This window comes from Microtus ochrogaster, chromosome 18, assembly GCF_000317375.1.
Source record: "Microtus ochrogaster isolate Prairie Vole_2 chromosome 18, MicOch1.0, whole genome shotgun sequence".
Taxonomy (NCBI): Eukaryota; Metazoa; Chordata; class Mammalia; order Rodentia; family Cricetidae; genus Microtus; species Microtus ochrogaster.
Window position 1 is genome coordinate 25,658,834 of NC_022020.1, and position 22,491 is coordinate 25,681,324.

Here is a 22,491-nt window from a genome sequence, read left to right on the forward strand (position 1 = left end):
TGAGTGTGTTGATAGTTTAATAAAGGTGAAAGTAAATTAAGGTACATATTAGGGACATAAAGTGGGTATAGTAATTACAGACTAAACTTTAAATCCTTTTTGAAAGCTTCTAATTGCACTTGAGACCAATTAATCATCTTTCCTCTCCAAGTCTTAACTAATTAAAAACAGATATGAGGTTCGTATGATGGCTAATCAGGTAAAGTGCCCATTTGCAAGCCTGACAACCCAAGTTCGATTCCTGGAACCCACCTGAAAGCGGAAGGAGAGAACCAGCTCCGCAGAGTTGTCCTTTGATTTCCATATGCTCACCATGAAATGGGAGCTACCCCCACATCATATACACAATAGTAAATAAATATATGCAATTTTGAAAGCAGATGCAAGGAACTGAATGGTCAAAGTTAGTATGATTATTGCTGACAAAGCTAGTCTGAAGACTATCATCAGGGCCTCCTTTTTCCAAAACAAAAGGGATGAAAATAAAAAAGTTATCTGTCTTCCCTGGAGGGAAGAGAGAGCTATCCTGGTTGATGGATTACTCGGCACAGGTTGGGAGACTAGGAAAGAATTTAAGTGAGGTATATTGTGACTAGGTAGCAATCGCTGATACGTGGCACAATCTATTTAAAATCAGGCTCTCAATGCCCCTCCTCCCCAGATGGGAGAAACAGTTATGTCCTAGGAACAGTAAACAAAGGAGTAGCAGTCAGGGTCTTTTCCTCCCCTGTTCTTTCCCAAGCACATCACCCAAAGGATAAGAGAGTTCACCTGGTGGAAACTCCCCTCCCTGTGGACATGGAAAGGGAGTCGTTCCCACTACATTTTCATGTTAAGGCATAAGTCTGACTGCTGTGTTCCTGCATTAACCTTGTTCTAAGGGCTGGGGAGAGGCAGGAGAAGACATACCCAAATCATCTGAAAGCTTGTCTGGAAGACTAATCACAGGGCATGGTAGCTGCTGAAAAAGGTCACTGTCCACGAAGAGATGCCAGGAAGCAGTCAATGCATGTGGCCTGTCTTCCCTGCTTTTACCATCTGTGCCTAGGAGGAAGGAATTAAATGTACAATCAGGATTTACTTGAAGAACGGAAGAATAAAAATTAAGAGCCTGATTTGTGTGTGTGTGGTGTGTGTGTGTGTGTGTGTGTGCACGCGCGCGCACACACACACACACACACACACACACACACACGCACACGCACTGGCGGTTTGAGGAGTAGGAAGTGCTTTTGCCAGTATTCATTATCTTTCCGGGTTTCCCTCAAAGGTATTCCCTACATTAGAGACAGGAGTGGGGTCATTTGGGCCTAATACTCTGGGTTCATATGTGCCCCAAGGTTTGATTCTTAGGTGTACTTTGCACAAGAGCCTGGGTTGACACCAGCTTCCTCCTGAGATGTAACAGGCAAGGCACCTCCAGAGTCTCTCTTCACTCCCTCTCACCCCATCCTCTCATTGCTGATGGTGCTAAGGCCTTGGGGCCCAGGAGAGAGCCTCCTCAGGGGCAGCATCCCCTGTTAGCTCTGTCGTCCAGTGCTGTCCCTGAGGTCTGCTGTCCTGGGACTGCTTCAGTCAGTGACCAGTGTCACTTCGATTTGCTTCTGTTAGACTAAGAATAAGTTGATTCCACATAATTGCCTCGGGGAAATTTCTTTCAGGAGGATGGTCTTTTTGGTGTGTTATCTGAATCTGGGGTTGTAGAGGTGTACATTAGCTTCTGTGATCTTTCTCACTCAGGGTCACAACCTTGCCTCCAGGATAATAGCCTCTAAGTGGCTGTGATTTGAAAGGCTCTAGGAAGATCTTCACACAAACCAGGGCCCAGGCAGGTTTTTACCATTCGCTGGCTGGCTACCAGCCTCAGCTCTTCTTAAAACCCTCATTTCTTCCGGTTCTCTCTCTCCATCTTCCATTGCTCCCACACAGAAGAAGTGAAATACTGCCCTCTTTCTAGAGCTACTTCCCTTGGCTTGGTTTCAATATTAAGTTTGGTTGGGACTTTCTATAGAACCATCAGCAATCGAGTAAGCCCTTATATATCAGAGCAAGTTCTAATTCAGTTGATAGGATTAAACTGTGGATGTGTAACAGTTCTGTCCTTGTAATTAGTAGTGGGGAGCAGAAATGTAAAAAGTAAGACAGAAGTACAATGGTGACGTGGTACAGCCCTGTGGGGCCTGGGGGTGGGCAATGCGGAGTGTGTATGTGGAATGCTGGGCTCTCAGAATGCCTGACTCTGCTGGACTCAGTGAGCTCACTCATCTTCTCTGAGAGGACCCCCAAATTATTTACAAACCCTTCTTCTACAGCCATGAATGATGGGTGTGTGGAGGCCTGGAGGATGGCATTGGGAGTCTGGAGATTCTGTCTGATATTATTTGGCATTTAATATGATATGTAGCAGAATGGAAAGTTTGATGCAGAAAGGAAGAAAATTCTAGGCAAAGGAAACAATACATGGAAAAAAAAATAACAAGAAGTAAATAATCTTGGTGACTAGGAGGCCTGCACTTGGTGGGCAGGGTAGGAAAGCGAATGGGGAATGATTTTAGAAAGGCAAACTCCAGCCAGTTTTTACAGGTCTTAAATACTCCGATTTAAACAAAACAAAACAAAAAACCTGGTAGTTTTACTCTCTGGCAGTAGAGCCCCGGGGAGTTGTTTTTAGGAAATGCTTTAAAGCTCTTTCAGCTCTTCCAAATCTTCAAATACCAGCCTGTGAGGTGTGAGGCTGAGATAATAAGCTAAGAAGAAAAGCCTTTGGCCTCCCTCAAACTGTACTGGCTGGTTTTGTGTGTCAACTTGACACAAGCTAGAGTCCCCAGAGAGGAAGGAGCCTCCACTGAGGAAATGCCTCAGATCCAGCTGTCAGGTTTTCCCAGTGATCAGTGGGGGAGGACCTAGCCCATGGTGGGTGGTGCTGTCCCTGGGCTGGTGGTCCTGGGTTCTCTAAGAAAGCAGGTTGAGCAAACCGGAGCAAGCCAGTAATCAGTACCCTCCCTGGCTTCTGCTTTAACTCTTGCCTCCATGTTCTTTCCCTGTTTGAGTTCCTGTCCTGACTTCCTTCAGTAATGAACAGCAGTGTGGAAGTGCAAACCAAATAAACCCTTTCTTCCCCAGCTTGCCATTTGGTCATGGTGTTTGGCTGCAGCAACAGAAACAAACCCCAAGGCACAAACCAAGTTTAGGAACTCTAAAATGGGGAAGTAAAGGGGAGGCAAAAGCAACATTACCCACCCACCCCCATACTCCCATGCTTATACATAGGGCTGGATTAAGAATGTTCTCAATCAATTTAGGGGAACCTGGTAGATAGTGTCGATAGTGAAGGCAGGTGTGTTTAAAGCTGACTTTATATGACCACAGTTTACTGAAATAACACTTCACAGTGCCAAATTTTTTGTACCACCAAATTGTGCAGCAATGTGTAAAACGGGGGAGATTGGATAATGCATGAATATCGCTCTGGATGGTTTGTGTCAAGCATAGAAAAAAATGCTACCAGCACTCTTCACTAAATTTAAAACTCTTAAATTAGCACAATGCCCGGCACACACAAAGTAGACTTGAAATATTTTTTTGCCACGTCAAATGGCTGCCATTGAAGCATGTAGGTCAAGGTGGTGGCGGTGGTGAAAGTCTTCCGTGCTCCTGTCATCTTGCTGCTGAGGTGTTCTGACAGATTCTCCATTTTATGTCCTCAGTGCAGAGCTATCACTATCTGTCTAGAAATGGTTGCTTGAGGCTGAGAAGTGACACAGCAACACTGAGCCTGGGATCGCTGCCAGATTCCAAGAAGCACAGATTGGGATGTGAGGGGGAGGGGAGAGGAGAAAAGTTTGAAAGTGCAACCAAAGGCAGAGGCTGTTTTATTGGTGTGTGGGGGGGGAAATTCGGGGGGGGAGGGCAGGGAGTGGGAACACTGCAGGAAGGGATTGTCACGGGGCTGAAGGAGGATGCTACCTGTGGGATCTAGGTCCAGGCTAGGATGGTTTCACCGTTGGGTCCCAAAGAAGACAAATAGCTAACTGTGGTGTTTATTAGCATATTGAAAAGCACTCTTGGCCTCTAAGCTCACTCAGTGCCTGTGGCACCTCCCAGAAATCCCCACCCCACGGCCCCCCAAGCTAGCCTTTCCAGCCCAGGCCCTTCACTTCCCTTTCCCCAACTTCTTATTAAATAAACCTGCCAGTTTGGCCATGCTCTCACTCTTGGCTGGCTTTGACCTCTTTGCCCTTTTCGCTCTCTTTTCCTTCTCTTCCTCTCTCATTTTCCCCCATCTCTCTTCTCATGGCTCAGTTCAATCTGGACCCTTCCAGATGCCTCTAGCTGTTCTCTCCCTCATATCTCCAATAAAATTCTTCTCCTCAACCATACCTAGAAGCAAGCATGTCCTCATTTTCATATAATCACTATCTTGAGACTCTTAATTTCTTATTACCCTCCTCTCTCCCATTTTCTTGAAGCATTGTGAGGTATGAAGTGGGTCCTCGCTATCCACAATAATGACATAGTGTCTTGAGTTTTGAGCTGTGCTGAACTTGTGTTTGTTTCAATCTTTTTCTCTGTATTTAGTTATGAAACAAAAATTATGAAAATCAAATCTCTACTGAATTGAAACAATGAGTAATGCCTCGTTCTCTACCAGGCCCATAACGAGTGCCATCAGAAGCATAGTGGTCATCTCTCAGAATGCCCGTAAAAGTTTTAAAGATAAAATGTAGTTATATTATTCATGTATAGTAACCAGTATCATACTATTTGCATAAAAATGTCATTCTCTCAACTATTTCCCTTCAGTTAGGCAGCCATTATTAGCAATTTTGTGTACATCCTCCAAATAAGCAAGCTAGAACGGGAAGTCTGGGGGCCCCTCCCACATGCACAAGCGTTCCTTCCTGTGAGTACTCGGGTCCCACGGTGGTAAATCAGTTACTGTTGGCAAAACTAGACTGGCTAATCCTTATCACCCACAGTCAGTAGTTCATATTAGAGTTCACGCTATCAAACCTTTAAAACACCTATCTCGTTCTATAATGTATACAGTTTTCATAAATCAGAGTGGAATTTGCTTTGCATAGCTGTGTATAACTAGGCATATGTATACTTTTTAACTTTCTTTTTATTCTTTGCATCTTTCACATCCTGCATCTCAACCCTATTCATTTCCCTGTCCCTTTTTATCCAACCTCTGCCCTTACAAACTTTCCCCCCAAATAAAATAAAATTTAAGAGAAGAAAAAAAAAGCCAGAAGAAAAAAAATCTCATGGAAGCTGTAGGAAGACGCAGTGAGTCCCACAGTAACCCCTTTGTCCACGTATTTTACTTGCAAGTGTTCGTTGAAAAGAGTCCTATTCTGGTTCGAGGCCCCTGGTTTCTGTTTCATTATCTACACTGGGCCCTCACTGGGACTCTTCTTGGTTAACCTGTTGCTGCCCTGTGTTGTGGAGATCCTGCAGCTTTAGGTCTATGGTATTGGCTCCTTCACATACTTTAGTAGATCACAGATGGGGGGGGGTAGATGCTGGGGTGGGTCAACTCATAACCCTGGCTCTGGGCCTGGATAGTGGCATGATTGTTCAGTCCACCAGCTGTTCCCTGTTCTCACCGCCAGGGCACCAGCATTGCCCTGGCTAGTTCACCTCTTAAAGGGATGAGCAAGGGGTGGGACCAGTGCTCCTGGTTTCATACCCTCAGGGTAGGCTCTCCCACACCAGCATCAGCATCAGCATCAGCAGAGCCAGATCTCCCATGCTCATGGGCCGGTTCACCCACACCCCCAATACTACAATACTACCCCCGCACCCTGCCCCCCCCCACCCCCCGTCAGTCAATAGAGTCAGCTCTCCTGAGATGTCCAGGTGTTTTCCTGAGATGTCCAGGTGTTTTTTTATACTTTTGTTTTGTTTTTGTTCTTGGGTTTTTTTTTTGTTTGTTTGTTTCATTTTGTTTTTGTTTTTCAAGACAGGGTTTTTCTGTGTAACATCCTGGCTGTCCTGGAACTCACTTTGTAGGCTGTCAGAGACCAGCTTTGACAAAAATACTACTTACCTGGGTAGGGGCATAGGATTAGAAAAATAGTAAAAGATACCAAGATACAAGCGAATAACAGAAAACCTAGGATAGTACCGGGAGGGAGTTCCAGTGAGTACTGAAATCACCCGCATTTATTTAACTTCCAATTGCTTAAAATACCCCTGACCCCAAAGGGTAGGAGTAAGATAAAAAACTTTGTTAACACGATGCAAGGAAATGAACATACCATTGAAGGTTGCGGGCTACATTCTTAGTTAAACATTCTGTTGCTAGAACAAGACAAGTCATGCTCACACCCTGGAACAAAACATTTTGTAGGCAAACCACTCCCTGGGTGGAATCCATTGTTATCTCCTTAAGGGAGTAGGAACTTTAGATCCATAGACTTTTGTTTGGGGGTAGAAATATATATATATATGCTTCTCTATTCCTGAAATACAGGTTCTGGATACTAGCCACACTTGTTGACAGTAACCTTGAGAGGCCCAAGCTCTCTGTTCTAAAATCTAGGTGGGACCTCTGTTTGAAGTAGAAACAGACAATAAACTTGAATGAATAGAGGTAAGTTCCAACTCTCTGACCTTTGGTCAAGGTAGAAACAGGCTCACATTTTTGGGCCTCCTCAGTACACCAGGCTGGTTTTCGAACTCACAAAGATTTGTATGTTTCTGCCTCCTGAGTACTGGCATTAAAGGTGTGTGCCACTACCACCTGGCTATTTTTTTTATACTTTTTTTTTTTTCAAGACAGGGTTTCTCTGTACCTTTTTTGGTTCCTGTCCTGGAACTAGGTCTTCTAGACCAGGCTGGCCTAGAACTCACAGAGATCCGCCTGCCTCTGCCTCCCGAGTGCTAGGATTAAAGGCGTGCACCACCACCGCCTGGCTTTTTTTTTATACTTTTAAAGACATGTTTGTGTTTAACAAACACTAAGGCAGTATAAATTGACCCATGTCATTCTTCAATAAGGCAGATAGCACTACACTATAGACCTATAATTCAATTTATTTGTATCCAGTTGTCCTTTTAGTATCTTCATTTGTAAACAATGTAATATATGTATTCTTATACATATTAAGTCTTATACATTTTCACACGTATTTGTGTAAGTTGTACTTCTAGAAGTAGGATTGTGAGGCCATAGGGAATGAAAATAACCACTTAGTGTCCTCTTACCTGTGGTTGTACAGCAGAGTGACACCTTTGCCTCTGACCCCACCCCCAGCCTGTCCTATATGTCGTTTAATACAGTAACACTATCATTAAGAGTCTTAGCCTCCACATTGAGAATTCCAGAGCAGAGAGAGGAGAGAATTTAATTGTAAGTGACCATAGTAATTGTTAAAATGTACTCAATGTTTAAACCGTGTACCAGGTACTAACCTAAGCATTTAGTTCATTAAGCCCATTATGATGACTGTTTTTCTGCTTAGGAACTTGAAATAGTTAGAACTTGTAAGGCCACACATTTAAAGAGAGGAGTGTAGGAACTGAAGCATGGCTGTTTCATGTTCTGAGTGGGGTTTTAATGTATCGTATCTACTGTCTCTAGGAAGGTCAGCGCTAGCATTATGCCAGTTACTCATAATTCATTTAGTTGAGGGTTGGGGATTTAGCTCAGTGGTAGAGAGCTCTTGCCTAGCTGGGCTGATCTCTGTGAGTTTGAGGCCAGCCTGGTCTACAAAGCAAGTTCCAGGACGGTCAGGGCTACACAGAGAAACCCTGTCTTGAAAAACAAACAAAAAATTCATTGACTTAGCTATCTGCTCTATTGTAACTCTTCAAGAATAGGACACCTGCCCATATTCACTTTCCTGATTCATATCCATATATATATTCACACACACACACACACACACACACACACACACACACACACACACATTGGCTTTTTGAGACAGGGTTTCTCTGTGTAACAGTCAAGGCTGTCCTGAAACTCACTTTGTAAACTAGACTAGCCTGAACTAACTGAGATCCACCTGTCTCTGCTTCCAGGTGCTGAGATTAAACTCGTGGTGTGCCACCACTGCCCTATGCCTGTCATATAATGACTATTTTGTTGTAAATAAATAAATTTAGTGACGTTGAGTAATACAGCTCCTGAGGAGAAGGTATTTTATGCATTTCACAGATAGAAACCAATGTTAGCGAAATAGTATACAAGAAAAGAGAAGAAAGCAGACACTGGAGATGTTTGAATCCAGGGCTTTTGATACGTAATATAGGGTTAGCTTTCTACCATGTCTAACCAGGTTGCCTCTTCCAGAGCACCAAGAATCCTTCCCTCTCTCCCTCTCAACCACTTCTATGCTGTAGCTTCACTGTGGGTGTCACTGAGGACACCGGGAAGGGTGGACCCGCTGAGAAGTCCCTAGATTTCCTGGAAGTACTGCCCACAGAAATAAGTTTAATAGCGGTTCTGTGGTCCTAAAGGAATTGTATGTACAAAGATAGCTATTCTTTATTTCAGAGTCTCCTCATGCCGGGCATTAGTCTCTGTAATTTATGAGCCTGGACTCTTTTTAGTGCCTCCAACCCCCTTAGGTGGATACAGTTAGGGAACAGCATTGTTAGGTGGCTATGTTTTGCATATGAAAAGATAGGTACCGAGAGACCAAGAGAAAGTGCAGGGTTTCACAGCGGGTGAGTAGTGGAGTGGAGGTGGCATTCGAATCTGTGACTCCTGCAGAACCCGAATTCTAAGCATCCTGTTTAATTCAGGTGTCATTGCTGCCATGGAGGAATGGGGAGTGGGATTTTTGAGAAGACTGTAAAGGGAAATTCCTTTATCTAGAGGACCTAAGCAACCAAGAAACAAACCAGAAAACAGGCAGCCTGAGCCCTGGCTGTGTTGTGGGGGACACTGAAAGAAGTTTGCTTTGTGTTTTCAAGCTACAAGATAGAAATGAGACCAGTCATTCCAATGTTCAAATCTGGGCTTGCAGCACATGGTGGCTTTATACTCGTAACCTAGAAATGGCAGAGTTATTTTGGGCACAAAGCGAGAGCTGTGGCTTTAAAAATATGCCAACTGTATTTCTCTCTTCCGCTCCAAGATTACTGAAAATTAGCCCAGCTGTGGCCCGAGGCACCAGACAGTCACAGAATCTTCTCCCAGAGCGGCTCATCCCACCCAAGGAGGGTGAGACACCAGGAGTGGTGGTTCTGGTGACCCCTGGGGATGATCCTTCCACTTGCCCAGTTTGATTTTCAGTCAGAGGTGAACCCCCCACCCCCATCTACCTCCAGAGCAAAAGCTAGGCCAATGAATCTAGAGAGAGTCTATCCCTCTCCACCCCACCCCACCCCAGGCTTTCCAAGGTGCCTGTGTTCAGAGAGGAGTAACCCTTGTCTTACTGACTGAGCCAAGAGCCTATGAGAGAATAATACTTCAGCTTCATTATCAAATCCCTGTGTGATTCCGAGCAAATCAACTTGCTGTAATTTAAGCCTTCAGATTTTTCTCTAAAAAATAAAAATTATTTAAATCCAAAATTCAAATAAAGTTAATTAATTATAATAACTTTAAATTAGTCAAATAAATATACATATGCAAAACTATGCAAATAAACTGCCTGGCTCAAGATAAGCATTCAACAGCCCTTTAATAAATGAGTGAATCCTCCGTTACTAGGAAGTAAGCTAACGAGGTTACTTTGTGCCAGGCAGGTGCTCCTTAAGAAGAATTACATTTAAGCTCGTAACAACTGCTGTTACCTGTTTTATACACGAAAGCAGGGGCCTTAAGATATTAAATGCTATGTGGAACATTGTGATTTACACGGTGTAGCTAGGTTTAAGCCTTGGTATCCTGGTAACAAAGTTTCAAGCCTTGTAGCGCTGAGCGAATATATGCTGACTTTTGTTCGATTTTATGGGATTTTTTTCTGTGCCGGGTGTAGAATCCAGAAGCAGCAAGGAAATGAAGAGTGTGGTTGGTTGGGCCCCAAGAAGATGCAGCCTTTTCTGTTAACTTTCTAATCCGAGGCAGGATTCGGATTTTAGACCCGGTTTATTGTTTTGTGAACAGCAGTTTAGGTTTGAGCAATTGATCAGCGGCTGAAGGGCGGTGCTTCTCCATTCAGACTACTAGGAAAGGTGGGAAGAAGCAAGGTGGGCGGGACAAGGGGGATGATTTACTTTTGTAGCCTGTTTTGTTTTTTAGCAGTTTGGTTGTGGATTTTCTGTTTTGCTTTTCCCTTTAGCCAGAATGAACGCATATAATTCTAAACTCTTGCTAAATTCCGACTTTTTTTTTTTTTTTTTAAAAAGGGCAGGGGCAAGGGGTCGTTGCTCAAAACTAGAAAACACAAAGAAAATCAGAGCCCTTAGGGAGACTTCAGTGGCACGGGTGGCAGAAGCAGCAAAGGAGAGGCCGAGTGGCAGTAAGCACGCAGCAAACCTCTGGAGGTGCACATGCAAACCTAGAGCCTTTGGTGACCAGACTCTTCCCTCAGCAAGATCAGCAGTAGCAGCAGCAGCAGCCCACCCCCGAGCAGCAACAGTCCGGGGAAGCTAGCTAGCTGGCTGGCTGGGCCGGAAGCGCCTGTAATCATTTAATAGCCTTTGCTGGGTGCACTGACGGATCAGAGTGGGCGGTAGGCAGGCTCCAAAGTGCTGTCTGGCAAGATAGTCCTCGGCTTTAATCACAATGATGGGTTTTCTGGAAGCTCTTTATTAACCTCGGCACTGAATCCCAGAGATGGTAACAAAGGGATGAATGGGGAGGGAAGGGGAGGGGGGCTGAAACCTGGAGGCTGATCTGTGATTTTCCTGACTCCTCGCTCTCCCATTCGCGCCCCTCCCCCCATCTCCGTTCCTTTCTGCAGATTCTAGCTCGCAGGCCTCATCCTGCCTCTCTTCCTCTCCCAGATGGTTACAAAACAGCCGAAACAACTCCTGTACTAGTGTCATATTTTAGGTTTCCAAAGGACCCTGATGCACAGTTCAAGATGTGCTCCAGCAGTCTGCCTGGATCCTAGTTCCAGGCGGCACCGGTTAGTAGAAAATTGGTCCTTAGGCCCCTCAGCTACAAAACAGACACACATGTTAGCAGTTTCTGTTTCTTAGCGTTCTCTTTGCCTTTTATTTCTTGCGGCTCGGAATGGGGCATTAGGGAACCGTTTGCAGGCCTAGCATTTACCGAACCATCTTCAGAACCTCCCCTGGCGTTTGATTCCGCAGGCATTCCTAGTCCCTGAAGCACATCCCGAACCCATGCAGCCAGGCATAGTTTAGCCAGAAAGAGGAAAAATAGGAATTTTGCTCAAAGACCCCTGGGTGGTACCCAAGTGGCTTATAGGATTACATGAAGTTGCCAGCTAGCTACTTCCAGAAAACAGTATTGGAAGTGAAAAGTGAAGGTTTATACTTTAGGAAAATGCATGCTGTTCTAATTTTTTTTTTTTAGGAGAAACTGGCCAATACAAAAAGAAAAAAAAAACAAAAGCATTTTTTTCATAATTGTGATCCAACTTTATTAAAACTTCTAAATCTTGAGTTGTCATCTGAATATCTGGAAGGGCTCTTCCTAAGGACCCAAACTCTGGTGGGCTTAGTATTTTCTATATCCTCTTCCTAGGATCTAAGAAGCCCACTTTTTTGCATTTGTGGGGTGCGCCTGATCCTGGGACTGAACTCAGGGCCTTCTGCATTTTAGGCAAGAAATCTATCACTCATTTATATTCCCAGACTTTTCACTTCTTAAAAACTGTGGACAGGGTTTCACTACATGGCCCAGGCTGACTTTGAACTTGTAATAATACTTCTGCTTCAGTCTCCAGGACCAGCTCTCCGATCTTGATTGTGTCTCGGTCCCTGGGAGTAATGGGAGGGGCCTGTGGGAGCTCTAGGGAGGAGAGGAGGCATCTCTTGAAGAAGAGAGATTTCCTCTGTGGACCATTCGCTAGGAATGGCTTGCTGCTGGAGCTTGTCGCATCTTCCCTTACCATCTTCTTCAAACGGAATTAGATCCGTGGATCTGCTCAAAAGGCAAGCATTTAACAGGCAAAACTAAACGTCTTCAGGTCTCTTAGTCAAAGAACAATTCTGAGTAGGAGGTCAGGAAATGCTGTCTCCTCTGATCCTAAACTGTGCTTTCACTTCAGTGAGTCACAAGGCAGATGCAGCTGAAGCCCTCAGAGGTGTTTTGCAGAGACCAGAATAGGTTAAGTAGCAGAGAGTCTAGGGAGTACTGGAGAAACCACAGCTCCTCCTGCTCCACAGAAGCTGAACATATGAGGGATGTACCTGGATGGCTCTCTCACTGCCTCTTCAGAGTTTAGCCCAAGTCAGGTAAAACCAAGGCTGCAAGCGAAAGCCAAGGAAGCTCCCTGACCTTTAAAAGGTCAGTTAGCTGCTGGCAGGTGGGCCTGCTGTGAGGCTTCCCTAGGCCAGTGCTTGAGGCCCCCTATGTTCTTTTACTCCACAGAACGAAGGCATCTCTGAGCTCTACATCTCTGGGTAACTGCTGTTCTGAGCTTTAGTAAGGCGCTCAGGTGGTGCTGAAACCTAATTTCACCAATTCTGGACACCAAATTCTAAGATTTTTTTTATGATTTATTTATCTTTATTTTATATGCATTGGTGTGAAGGTGTCAGATCCTCTGGCTTTTTCAGACAATTTTGAGCTGCCATGTGGGTGCTGGGAATTGAACCTGGGTCCTCTGGAAGAGCAGTCAGTGCTCTTAACCGCTGAGCCATTTCTCCAGCCCCAAATCCTAAGTTTTCAAACACTTTTAAAACATTCCTTAGGGCTTAGGCTATAGCCCAGAGGCAGAATGTTTGCTTAGCATGTACAAGGTCCTAGGTTCAATCCCCAGTTGTTCTGTTCTTTTTGTTTTGTTTTTAATTAACATAATTTTTATTGATTCCTCAGGAAATTCCTGTCATGTGCCCCAATCCTGCTCCTTTCCCAGTCCTTCCATATCTGCCTTCACCTTTATAGTGTCACCCCAAAAGAAAATTAAAAAAATATGTGAATTAAAAACAAAATGAAATCAAGTCCACCTTGCTCCTCCTCTGTCTTTCCTGCCTCTCCAACAGCTCTTCATTCGTCTTGATGGCATTGGGAGCTGCATTGTGTGACACAGAACACCCTTTGTCCGTTCAGCTTTACTTGCAAATGTTCACTGAAATAAATTTGTTGGTCAGGTTCAAGGCCTCTGGCTTCTGGAACATCATCAGTACTGGGCCCTCACTGAAACTCCTCTGGGATATCCTGCTGTTGTCCCAGCCATGGAGATCCTGTGGCTATGGTACTGCAGGACCAGCCCCTTCACACACTTCAGCAGGTCATAGGTAGGGTAGATGTCGGGGTGGGCCAACTCAAAGCTCTGGATATGGGTCTGGGTGGTAGCTGATTTGGTCAGTCTGGGCTGCTGGGACCAACCCCTCCTTGCCCACAAGCTAAGGGGCAGGGCCAGCTCTTCTGCTGGCCCATGCCATCAGGACCAGCTCTCCTAAGCCCTTTTTTTGTTGTTGTTGTTGTTGTTTTGTTTTGTTGTTGTTCTTGTTGTTTAAAAGTACTACAATTGTCCAACTAAAATAAATGAAAAAATGATTTATCAAATTAATAAAGCAGATCATGTGACCTATTTGTAGACCACTTGCAAAGCATATAAAGGGCCTTGGATTCTGAAAAATGGACACCTTCCCTGCTCTTTCTTTCTTTATTCTAAGTCTTTCAGAGTTGGAGGCTGTTTCTGAAAGCTTAACAGCTGGATTCTGACTGAACTAAGCCGAGGACTGGATTATTTTATAGGAAAGGAATTAGTTTTAGCCTCAGAGGAGCAACAATGTCTCTTGCCCTGCCTCTGGAGTACTGTAGCATTAACTCTGCCAAGGGAGTTGAGCTATGAGAAAAGGGGCTTAGGAGAGAAGGAAATTTCCTATTCCTCTCTTTCCTGCTTGCTGTAATCTCACTCCTTATCTGCTCCCCCCGCCCCAAGCACTGTATGTATGTACATATATATATATTTACCCGTATGTGGTACCATTTATGGAGCTTCCATTGTGCTGAGCATCAGGATTGCCACTTTGTATGCATTACCTCACTTTCTTCTTGTACTTCAAAAGCATCATCAGTATAGAGTTGTTTGGTCTACCAGAATGGGTACCACTTCTGCTTTTCACAACAACCCTTTCATTCATTAACTTAACAAATATTTATATACATGAGTGGGCTGGGAATTATACTAGGCATTGGTTATACTGGTGAATGTATCTTTGCCTATATACCTTGGCTTTGAAAATCTTGCAGAATTAGATTCAACTAGGTAAAGAAGATACTAATTACTAGGTGCTTGGCCAGAATGATTATAGAATACTTCTTTGCAGTTGGAATTTTCTTGGGTCGTCAATGAGCTCCCAAATAAAGCCACAGAGACTTATTATTAATTATGAATGCTTGGCCTTATTAGCTTAGGCTTGTCCCATTAGCTCTTTTAACTTAATTTAACATGTTTCTATTCATCTATGTTTTGCCTTAGCCTGCTTACCTTTGTTTTATTCTGTGTGTCCTTCTTTGCTGCTTCTTCCCTGTCTGGCTGACTGGCCCCTGGTGTCTCCCTGCCATCACTTTTTCTTTCTTCCTGAGACTACATTGCTTCTTCTACTTACAGTTCCTGCCCAGAAGTCTTGCATATCTGTCCTCCCTTGCTGTTGACTGTTCAGCTTTTTATTTTTATCAATCCAGGTGCCTTAGGCAGGTAAGGTAAAACAGCAATATATCTTTATATAGTAAAACAAATGCAACACATCTTTACATAAACAAATATTCTACATCATAAAAAAATGGAACATATTTACATTTTTAAATGTAACACATCTTTGCACAGTTTAACAGATATTCCACAACATTACCCCCCCTTTTGTCAAAATAAAAAGAAAGGCTTTAGCCTTAACATATATACAGAAAGAAGAATTATCAAGTAAGAATTACTTTTACAATATCCAGTCCATTTTCATTTGGCAAATTCAGAGAAAATACTCCATTATCTATCCTATCTTGGTGAGTCCAAAGTTGTGCACCTAATTTGCTTTCTATCCTAACTTGTATTACCAACCCAAATATATCTTTTTAGACCTCAAAACATTTTCTTAGATTAAACAATTTAAGCTTTCATGTTTTCCAACCTTATAAACTTTACATCTCTTATATAAGTTTCTTTTCTGAATTTGGTAAAAAGGAAAACTGTAACTATCTCATCTTCAACTCCATCAGAGACCCAAGAAGGATATACTATTACCTGAGTAAACAGGAAGCGCAGAGCAAACAACTTCCAAAACTATAGAAACGACAGAAGCAGCTGACTGCCTGAACAGCCACCCAAGGTTCCTTTGCAACACTGGAGCATCCATCTTCAGGCTATATGCCTACACTTCCTGACAGACTTTTCTGTGAAGCAGGTCTTTTGAAGGACTGTCCTACTTTACCTGGCAAAGTTGAGCAGTCTATTTCTTTTGTGTCCTGCGTGTCCAGTTTGTACAGTATACTGTCAGCAGTCGAGGCAAGGACAGTTTCTTGTCCAAATGACTAGCTTCGCCACATTGGAAGTGATCTCCAAATGGAGTTTCTTTGGTGCCCATCATCCTTTTATGAAGCAAATTGGTGCTTCCGGGAGCAGATGTGTCTCACTGTCATGAAAAATCTTAGGTTATTAAACATCTTAAATGCCATATTATATAGGTCTCTGATGCATTTGAAAATCACCTATCTATCTAAAATATGTCTGTTTAGCCTTCAAAACATACCTAATATGACTATAAGTCCTTGAGAGGCAAGCCTTAAGCACACAGCACTGACTGAGAGCTGTGTTTAACTGAGAGTTGCATTTAGCCTCCCCAGCTCTAGGAAGTTGGTGCCTGCACTATGGCAGGTGTTTTTACTTAGCTTGCTGTTTCAACTTAGCTTGCCAGCTGCTCAAGTGCTTGGCTGCACTAGCAGTGCCTCTTTAGGAGTCGTATTTGCTTTTGTTTTGTTTTCAGCTTTCTTAGGCCCTATGTGGAAATTCAGGCCCCATGTTGGGTGCCACTTCTCTGAAGAGATAACATTTAAATACAGACTAGAAGAATGGGGATGAAACAAGAATGGAGGGAGGGGCTAGAGAGATGGATCAATAGGTAAGAGGAGCAACTGCCCTTCCTGAGGACCAGTGTTCTAGAAGACCAGATTCCCAGCATCCACATGGCAGCTCATTCACAGTCATCTGTAATTCTAGTTCCAGGGATCCAACAACCTCTTTTGGCCTCCTCAGGCACCATGCACACACATGATATACAGATGTCCATGGAGGCAAAATACCCATATACATGAAGAAATAATTTATAAGAAAAGAATGAAAGGGAGATCATTAAAGATGCTCTGGCTTCATTTCTAAAGTAACCATTACACGTTATGGTATGTCTTCCAGCTAGAATCTTGGAGAAGTTTTGCACTGAAAAACCCTTATTTTCTCAAGGCTTACTGCAAATCTTACACCTTCAGAATCTACCTAAAGTTCTCAAGAGCTTGAGGCAAAACAACCCCAGGGATTTTTTTTTTGAAGAACTGAAAGTCCATCTGTGAGTCTGGAATAGAGTGGTGTGGGGAAGATTTATAGAGGATGGAGAATAAGAACATCACATTAGAGGCTATTCATGGTTCTTATGTACAATAGTGAAAGAATTTCTCTTTTTCCTCTCAAGATGATAGAAAGATTTTGGATAATTTTAAGTGGGAGAATGATCTCATCTGATTTCTATTTTGAAGAATTTTACTTCCACTTTTAAAACTGGAGGACTTTAAAGAATAAGGATAACTCAGCCACTGTGTGGGCAACCAGAGAGAGGCCAAGAGGAAGCAGTGAAGCAATGGGAGAAGCGATCGCTCTGGTTTGTGTGAGGGATTCTGATGTTCTGAAAAGAATGAACATGGGGAGAACACAGAGTCACATACACGTAAGAGGCAGAAATAGTAAGTCTTGGCAGTGTTGTAAACAGAGAGTAGACAATAAAGGAAAACAAAGGATGGTGCTGTACTTCCCGACTTGAACAACATAGTAAACGAGAGCTCTCATGGGCTGGGACTGGAAAGATTTAGACAGAACTGGAAGGAAGGAATCCAAAGTTTGATTTCAGACTTCCTCAGTTTGTCGTTTCTGTGAAATTTGCTATTAGAGGCATCAGAGAGGCATTTGGATATAGGAGATTATAGCACAGAGGGATAGGAACCTTGCATACAAATCAGTATCTCATTAGTGTATTTACTTATATGTTTATATTTTATTTTTGAGATGGTTCAAGGCTGTCCTTGAACTTGTTATGTAGTCCAGGCTGTCTTTGAACTTCTCCAGCCTTCTGCAACAGCCTCCTGAGTGCTGGGATTATAAGCATGTGCCACCATGCTCAACTTTATTATCACATTTAGATGGTCATTTATGCCCTCAAACAGGGCTGAGACTCTTAAAGGAGTATGTGGAGATAATAAAGAGAGTCACAGGTCAAATCCTTCACACACATGGGTGAGGAGGACGGCATACAGGAAGCTGGGCAAAGGCAAAAAGAAAGGGCAGGAGAATGCCAACTGCCTTGGCCTGGCGACACCTCTGCAAAATACAGAAGGCAAGAGGAAAAAAAAATCTCTGACTCCTCTTTTGCTTTTCTAAAAGTGAAACATAGATTTGCAAAAGCAAACAAAAAATGCTCATATACACACTAGGGAGAACAAATTATAGAAGACAGCTAACTTTGCACTAGGCCTGGACTTGAGTCTACAGTATCTGAAAAGTTTCTGCACCCCATAAGCCTGTCTGCTGAGGCAACAATGCAAGCTAGAGCAAACCTGTACCAACCAGTTGCCATCTGCCATTTAAGCTGCTGTCCTTGGGGACTAAAAAGTTCATTCCTTTGTCTTATCACTTGTCTGAAAATTCGCTGCTCTTCAGGGAACCCTATGAAATCCCATTGAAAGCCACCTCTTTAGGAACTGTCCATTCCCGTGGTGTTTCTGTGTGTATATGAAATGCCTACGCTGTCAAGCTGCTTCCTTTCAGGTTAAGCTGTCATGTTACAGGAGCCTAGTCCTACGCGGAGATGGGAGGGGAGGAGTGTTTATTATTCTCCTGCGTGACAAAGAACTCCCGAGTCACTGCTTCAAGAAGGAAATTACAACAGTTCTGAGGGTTTGGGTAGGATAGGAATTGAAACATGACCATTGGTTTGGGAACCCGTATAGAGAGCTTGGTGCAGGCATCGCTCAGAATGGCAGTACTCAGGGACACCTAAGAAACTGTAGGAAGCAAGGCATGGAAATACCAGATGTGAGTGGGAAAGAAAGCCTCGGGTGCAAGTGAACACAAGCAAACTGTCTGGCTGAACTTTCTGCCAGTCTACCAAAAAGCACAGCCAGATGCATAAACCCTCTTGTGCTGTCAAAAGGTTCCAGTGTTATGGCCCCTGGGGTCACTTTTTCAGGTAGACCATCACTCTCGTTCTCCAGCTATGGCTTCCCCTCTAAAGTTGCTATGGCATCTTATGGAGTATCTTCCAACTTGAGTGACTCTTGGAGGAGTTTTGCAGAGGAGCCCTGTGGATACAGCAAACATCACCTCACCTCTAGAGCCCCATATAACCTCCACTAAAATGGATAATTTTCTCCTTGGTAGTTCTACAGTACTTTGCATATGCCTTTGTATAAACAGACTGTGACCACTCTGGAGAAGGAGGCTTAGTTTAGAAATGAAATTGACTTGGAATGCTTTATTCATACAAATCGATTCAACATGCAGAAGAAGTCTATCCTTTTCTATTATGGAGTGACGATCTCTGTACCCCGACTCCTTCCCATCTCATCTCTCTTCTATCCATAGAATTAAGATGGATAATTAGTTCAAAGAGTTCATCTGTAGTTTGACATGAATTAAGGGTGAAAATAAGCCGGGCAGTGGTGGCGCATGCCTTTGATCCCAGCACTCAGGAGGCAGAGGCAGGTGGTTCTCTGTGAGTCAGAGGCCAGCTTGGTCTACGGAGTGAGTTCTAGGACAGCCAGGGCTTCACAGAGAAACCCTGTCTTAAAAACAAAACAAACAAAAAAAGAGTGAAAGCGAATGACGATAATCCATACACTGAAAGTAGCTTGTCTGCTCTAAGCCTGGATAGTTCCTGCCTTGTTCCCAGGAAAGCTACCACAGCTGTCTTATTTAGGAGATTCTTCTCAAAGAGTTAAAACCATGCCATTAGAGAACTAGATGTGTGGGCTTTGTGGTAAGAAGATCTGCCCTGCTGATTGTTTCCAGACACCGGCTTCCCCCTCAGACTTGAGGGCAGTTTGTCTCACCTGTGTGTGTCATCAGGGAAAGCATCCATTCGCTGTTGTTGACTTGTGATGTCTTGTCTTTCAGAACCTGAGGCAGGAGAGGTGTCCCCTCCAGTGGGTGCTGGGGTCAACAGCAACAGCTGGACCTTTAAATACGGACCAGGCAACCCCAAACAGTCCGGTCCCGGTGAGTTGCCAGACAAATTCATTATCCCAGGATCTCCTGCAATCATCTCCATCCGGCAGGAGCCTGCTAACAACCAAATTGACAAAAGCGACTTTATAACCTTCGGCAAAAAGGAGGAGACCAAGAAAAAGAAGAAAAAGAAGAAGGGCAACAAGGCCCAGGAGAAGAAAGAGAAAGGGAACAGCACGACTGACAACAGTGACCAGTGAGGCCACCAAACGGAAACAAGCCACTTAGCCAGTTTTTGTAATAATGGCAAATCTCTCCCGTGTAGCAACCCCCTGCTCCTTTCTCCTATGACATGAGCCCTCTTAGAGACCTCAGAAATCTGCAGAAAGTTCCCTGTGTCTGTCTTGATCGCATTGAACAGGTTTTGTCTTAAAAGCTTTCCTAAGTCTGGTGTTAACTCTCTCTCTCCCCGCTCTGGCTTGTTTTCAGAACCTAAAAAGCAGACCCAAGTTTCCTTTCTCCTGCGCCGCAAAGGAGAGGCTTCCCAGCCCCGCCAGTGAGAGTTGGACTCTCTGCCCTGTGCTTCAGGCATCTTGATGACATTTGCAGGGCAGGCTGAAAGGTATTCAGGTTGAGCAGCCTGGGTGGTTGTGGTCACTGGGTGTGTGTAGCTCCCGTGAGTGGCTGGGGTGGTCCAGATTAGACTAGTTAACACAAGAAGGGCTGGGAAACAAAGACACAGAAGCAGCGGAGTCTTGGGTCTGGAGGGGGAAATGTGAAGTGAAAAGGGACCAGACTTTCTCAGTTTCTCAACACAAGGTGTGGTGGGCATCTTCTAGCTGATGAAACCACCCCCACTGACAAAGCTTTGGGAGCCCCTCAAGTCTGTTGGCTGTAGTATCTCTGTCCTCCAAACCTGCTTTACTTATGCAGACAAGCCAGCAGCTCAAGTGTCGAATGGAGGGCCAGCCAGGGCAACAGAAGCAGATCTGATGTGTTTCCTGTACACGTCCTTGTGCTCACGCTATTAACAATTCTTTTGCACACAATGTTTATGAAAAGGACACATCCTTTTCCAACAACACATATGCAAAAGCAAAAGAAGAACCCCAACACCTCACTTTATGCTGTTTGTTGTTTCATAGATTTATTAAAAAAAAGAAAGTCTATAGCTATAAATCTTTAAAGAAATATGATGAATACAATTTCCCCCAACTCCCCTCAAAAGAGAATCCAGTCTACAGCCATCGAAAATGATCATTGCTGCTACAGAAGTGCTTTAAGAGAATTGCCTGGAACATCTGTATTATACCGGCCACCTGCCAATCACAGCTTTACTCTTTCAGGTCACTCTGGGGCTGCCTCTTGCATGTAGTAATTCCTAAATAAAAGGATCTTTCTCTCTCTCTTTTCTAAGAAAAATGATGTGCACTTTGATTACACAACCTTCTCTAACCCACTATCTCAAGGCCCAGAAACTGAAGAAAAATATTGTTTTTCTCATACAGTGAGCAGACTTTTCATTCCTCTGATCCTGTGATTGTCTTGGTGTGCTAGCCTACACCTTCGCCTTGTTTAGTTTTCCTTTTCTATAACACTCTGAATTGCTAATCTTACTAACACCTATGATGTTACCTGAATCGATCTCCCATATGTATGCTGTATGCTATTATAAGACTCCTGAGATATACTTACTCTGTGCTTGTGTATGTGAATGTTAATGCAACTATTACCTAGAGTGAACTTTAAGCTTTATTGTTGAATGTAAGCCCATTATATTTCCTTTTGTACACCTGTGGAACAGTGAAATAGTGTTTTTTTTTTAAACCATTGTTAATCAGCTTTTTCTGTATGAAAGACACAGTAAAATTTCTTTCTTAAATCAAGATGCTGGTGATTCAAGGAATTTTATTTATGGTCAGCCAAGGGCTGTCTCTTGCCAAGATTCCTGCTGGCAAGGGAATGGATAAAGCTGTTTTTTTTCTAGTAACAATTCTGGAATAAATGCCGAAGAAAGTCCCTGAGGGTATGCAAGCACAAAATTGAACCAATCTGACCTCTTTGAATTTGCAGATTGCTTTGAAATGCTATCCGGAATATCAGCTCATAGAAAGTAATAAAATTTACTGTTACCATAAAGAAGACATTTTTAAGTTTGTTGTGCAAAACTTAGAAGTTTAATTATATTTATCTATTTAAAGTTACTATAAAAGAAGTAGGAGTCTGTTTTAAAAGGTATAAAATCTAAAAAAACAAAAAAAACTTGTCTTGTCTTTTAGCTTCATTCTCCCATATTTTGAAGGGTGTGTAACTTCAGCTCTGCAGGATTGCATGGGGTAAAACTTGTGGACAACACGTGTGAACCATTGCTACATTGTAGGTTGTGATCATTTTGCCCCACTGAAGCCCATGTAACTGACCTTACGTGCCTTTTGAACTAGGAGAATCGGGCTAATTTATTAATGATGATAACTATAATGTATATGTACAGCACTTTTAAATTTATGAAGTGCTTTCCAATTCGTGTTAGTTACTAGTTATTACAGCTGTAAGGATAAAACACGTCATGTGGATTCATTTTTAATTGGTGCTACTGGTATTTCTTCTGTTATTGCTAATAAATGGACATGGTGGTGTGAGAGCAATGGTGGTCATTTCTAAGTATAAGAGGAGGAGAAAGTGGGTCACCGCTGATCCTTAGCTGTTAGTGCGGAAGAGGATCTGGCTGTCACCCTGGTTTTTATGTTTATCGCTGGGGCAAACAAGGGTGGAATCGAAAATCATTCACAGCCCACTTTACTATGTTAATCTGATGAGAACTGCAGCAAATCAGTTTTTATCACTAGAGGCCCCTACCCCCAGCATCTCATTTGCTTGTTTAGCCTTTGTATCTCACTCTGATTAGAAAGCCAAGTAATGAGGCTCACAGGCTCTCTCTCTCTTTCTGTCTCTGTCTCTCTCTCTTTCACACACATACACACACACATACACACACACACATACACACATACACACACACACA

The 22,491-nt window shown here is 43.3% G+C and overlaps 1 protein-coding gene across 10 annotated transcripts in view; it reads left to right on the forward strand.

Moving 5' to 3' along the window:
• Positions 1–22,105, forward strand: part of LOC101983064 (protocadherin alpha-C2) — a 213,685-nt gene extending 191,580 nt beyond the window's left edge. For 9 of the 10 annotated variants that reach the window (XM_026783621.1, XM_026783620.1, XM_026783618.1 and 6 more), the window contains one exon: positions 19,419–22,105. In XM_026783621.1, the coding sequence (XP_026639422.1) occupies positions 19,419–19,729 (311 nt within the window). In that variant the 3' untranslated portion in view covers positions 19,730–22,105. The remainder of the gene's footprint in view (positions 1–19,418) is intronic. The other variant, XM_026783616.1, reaches the window with a different exon arrangement.
• Positions 22,106–22,491: the final 386 nt, after the last annotated feature.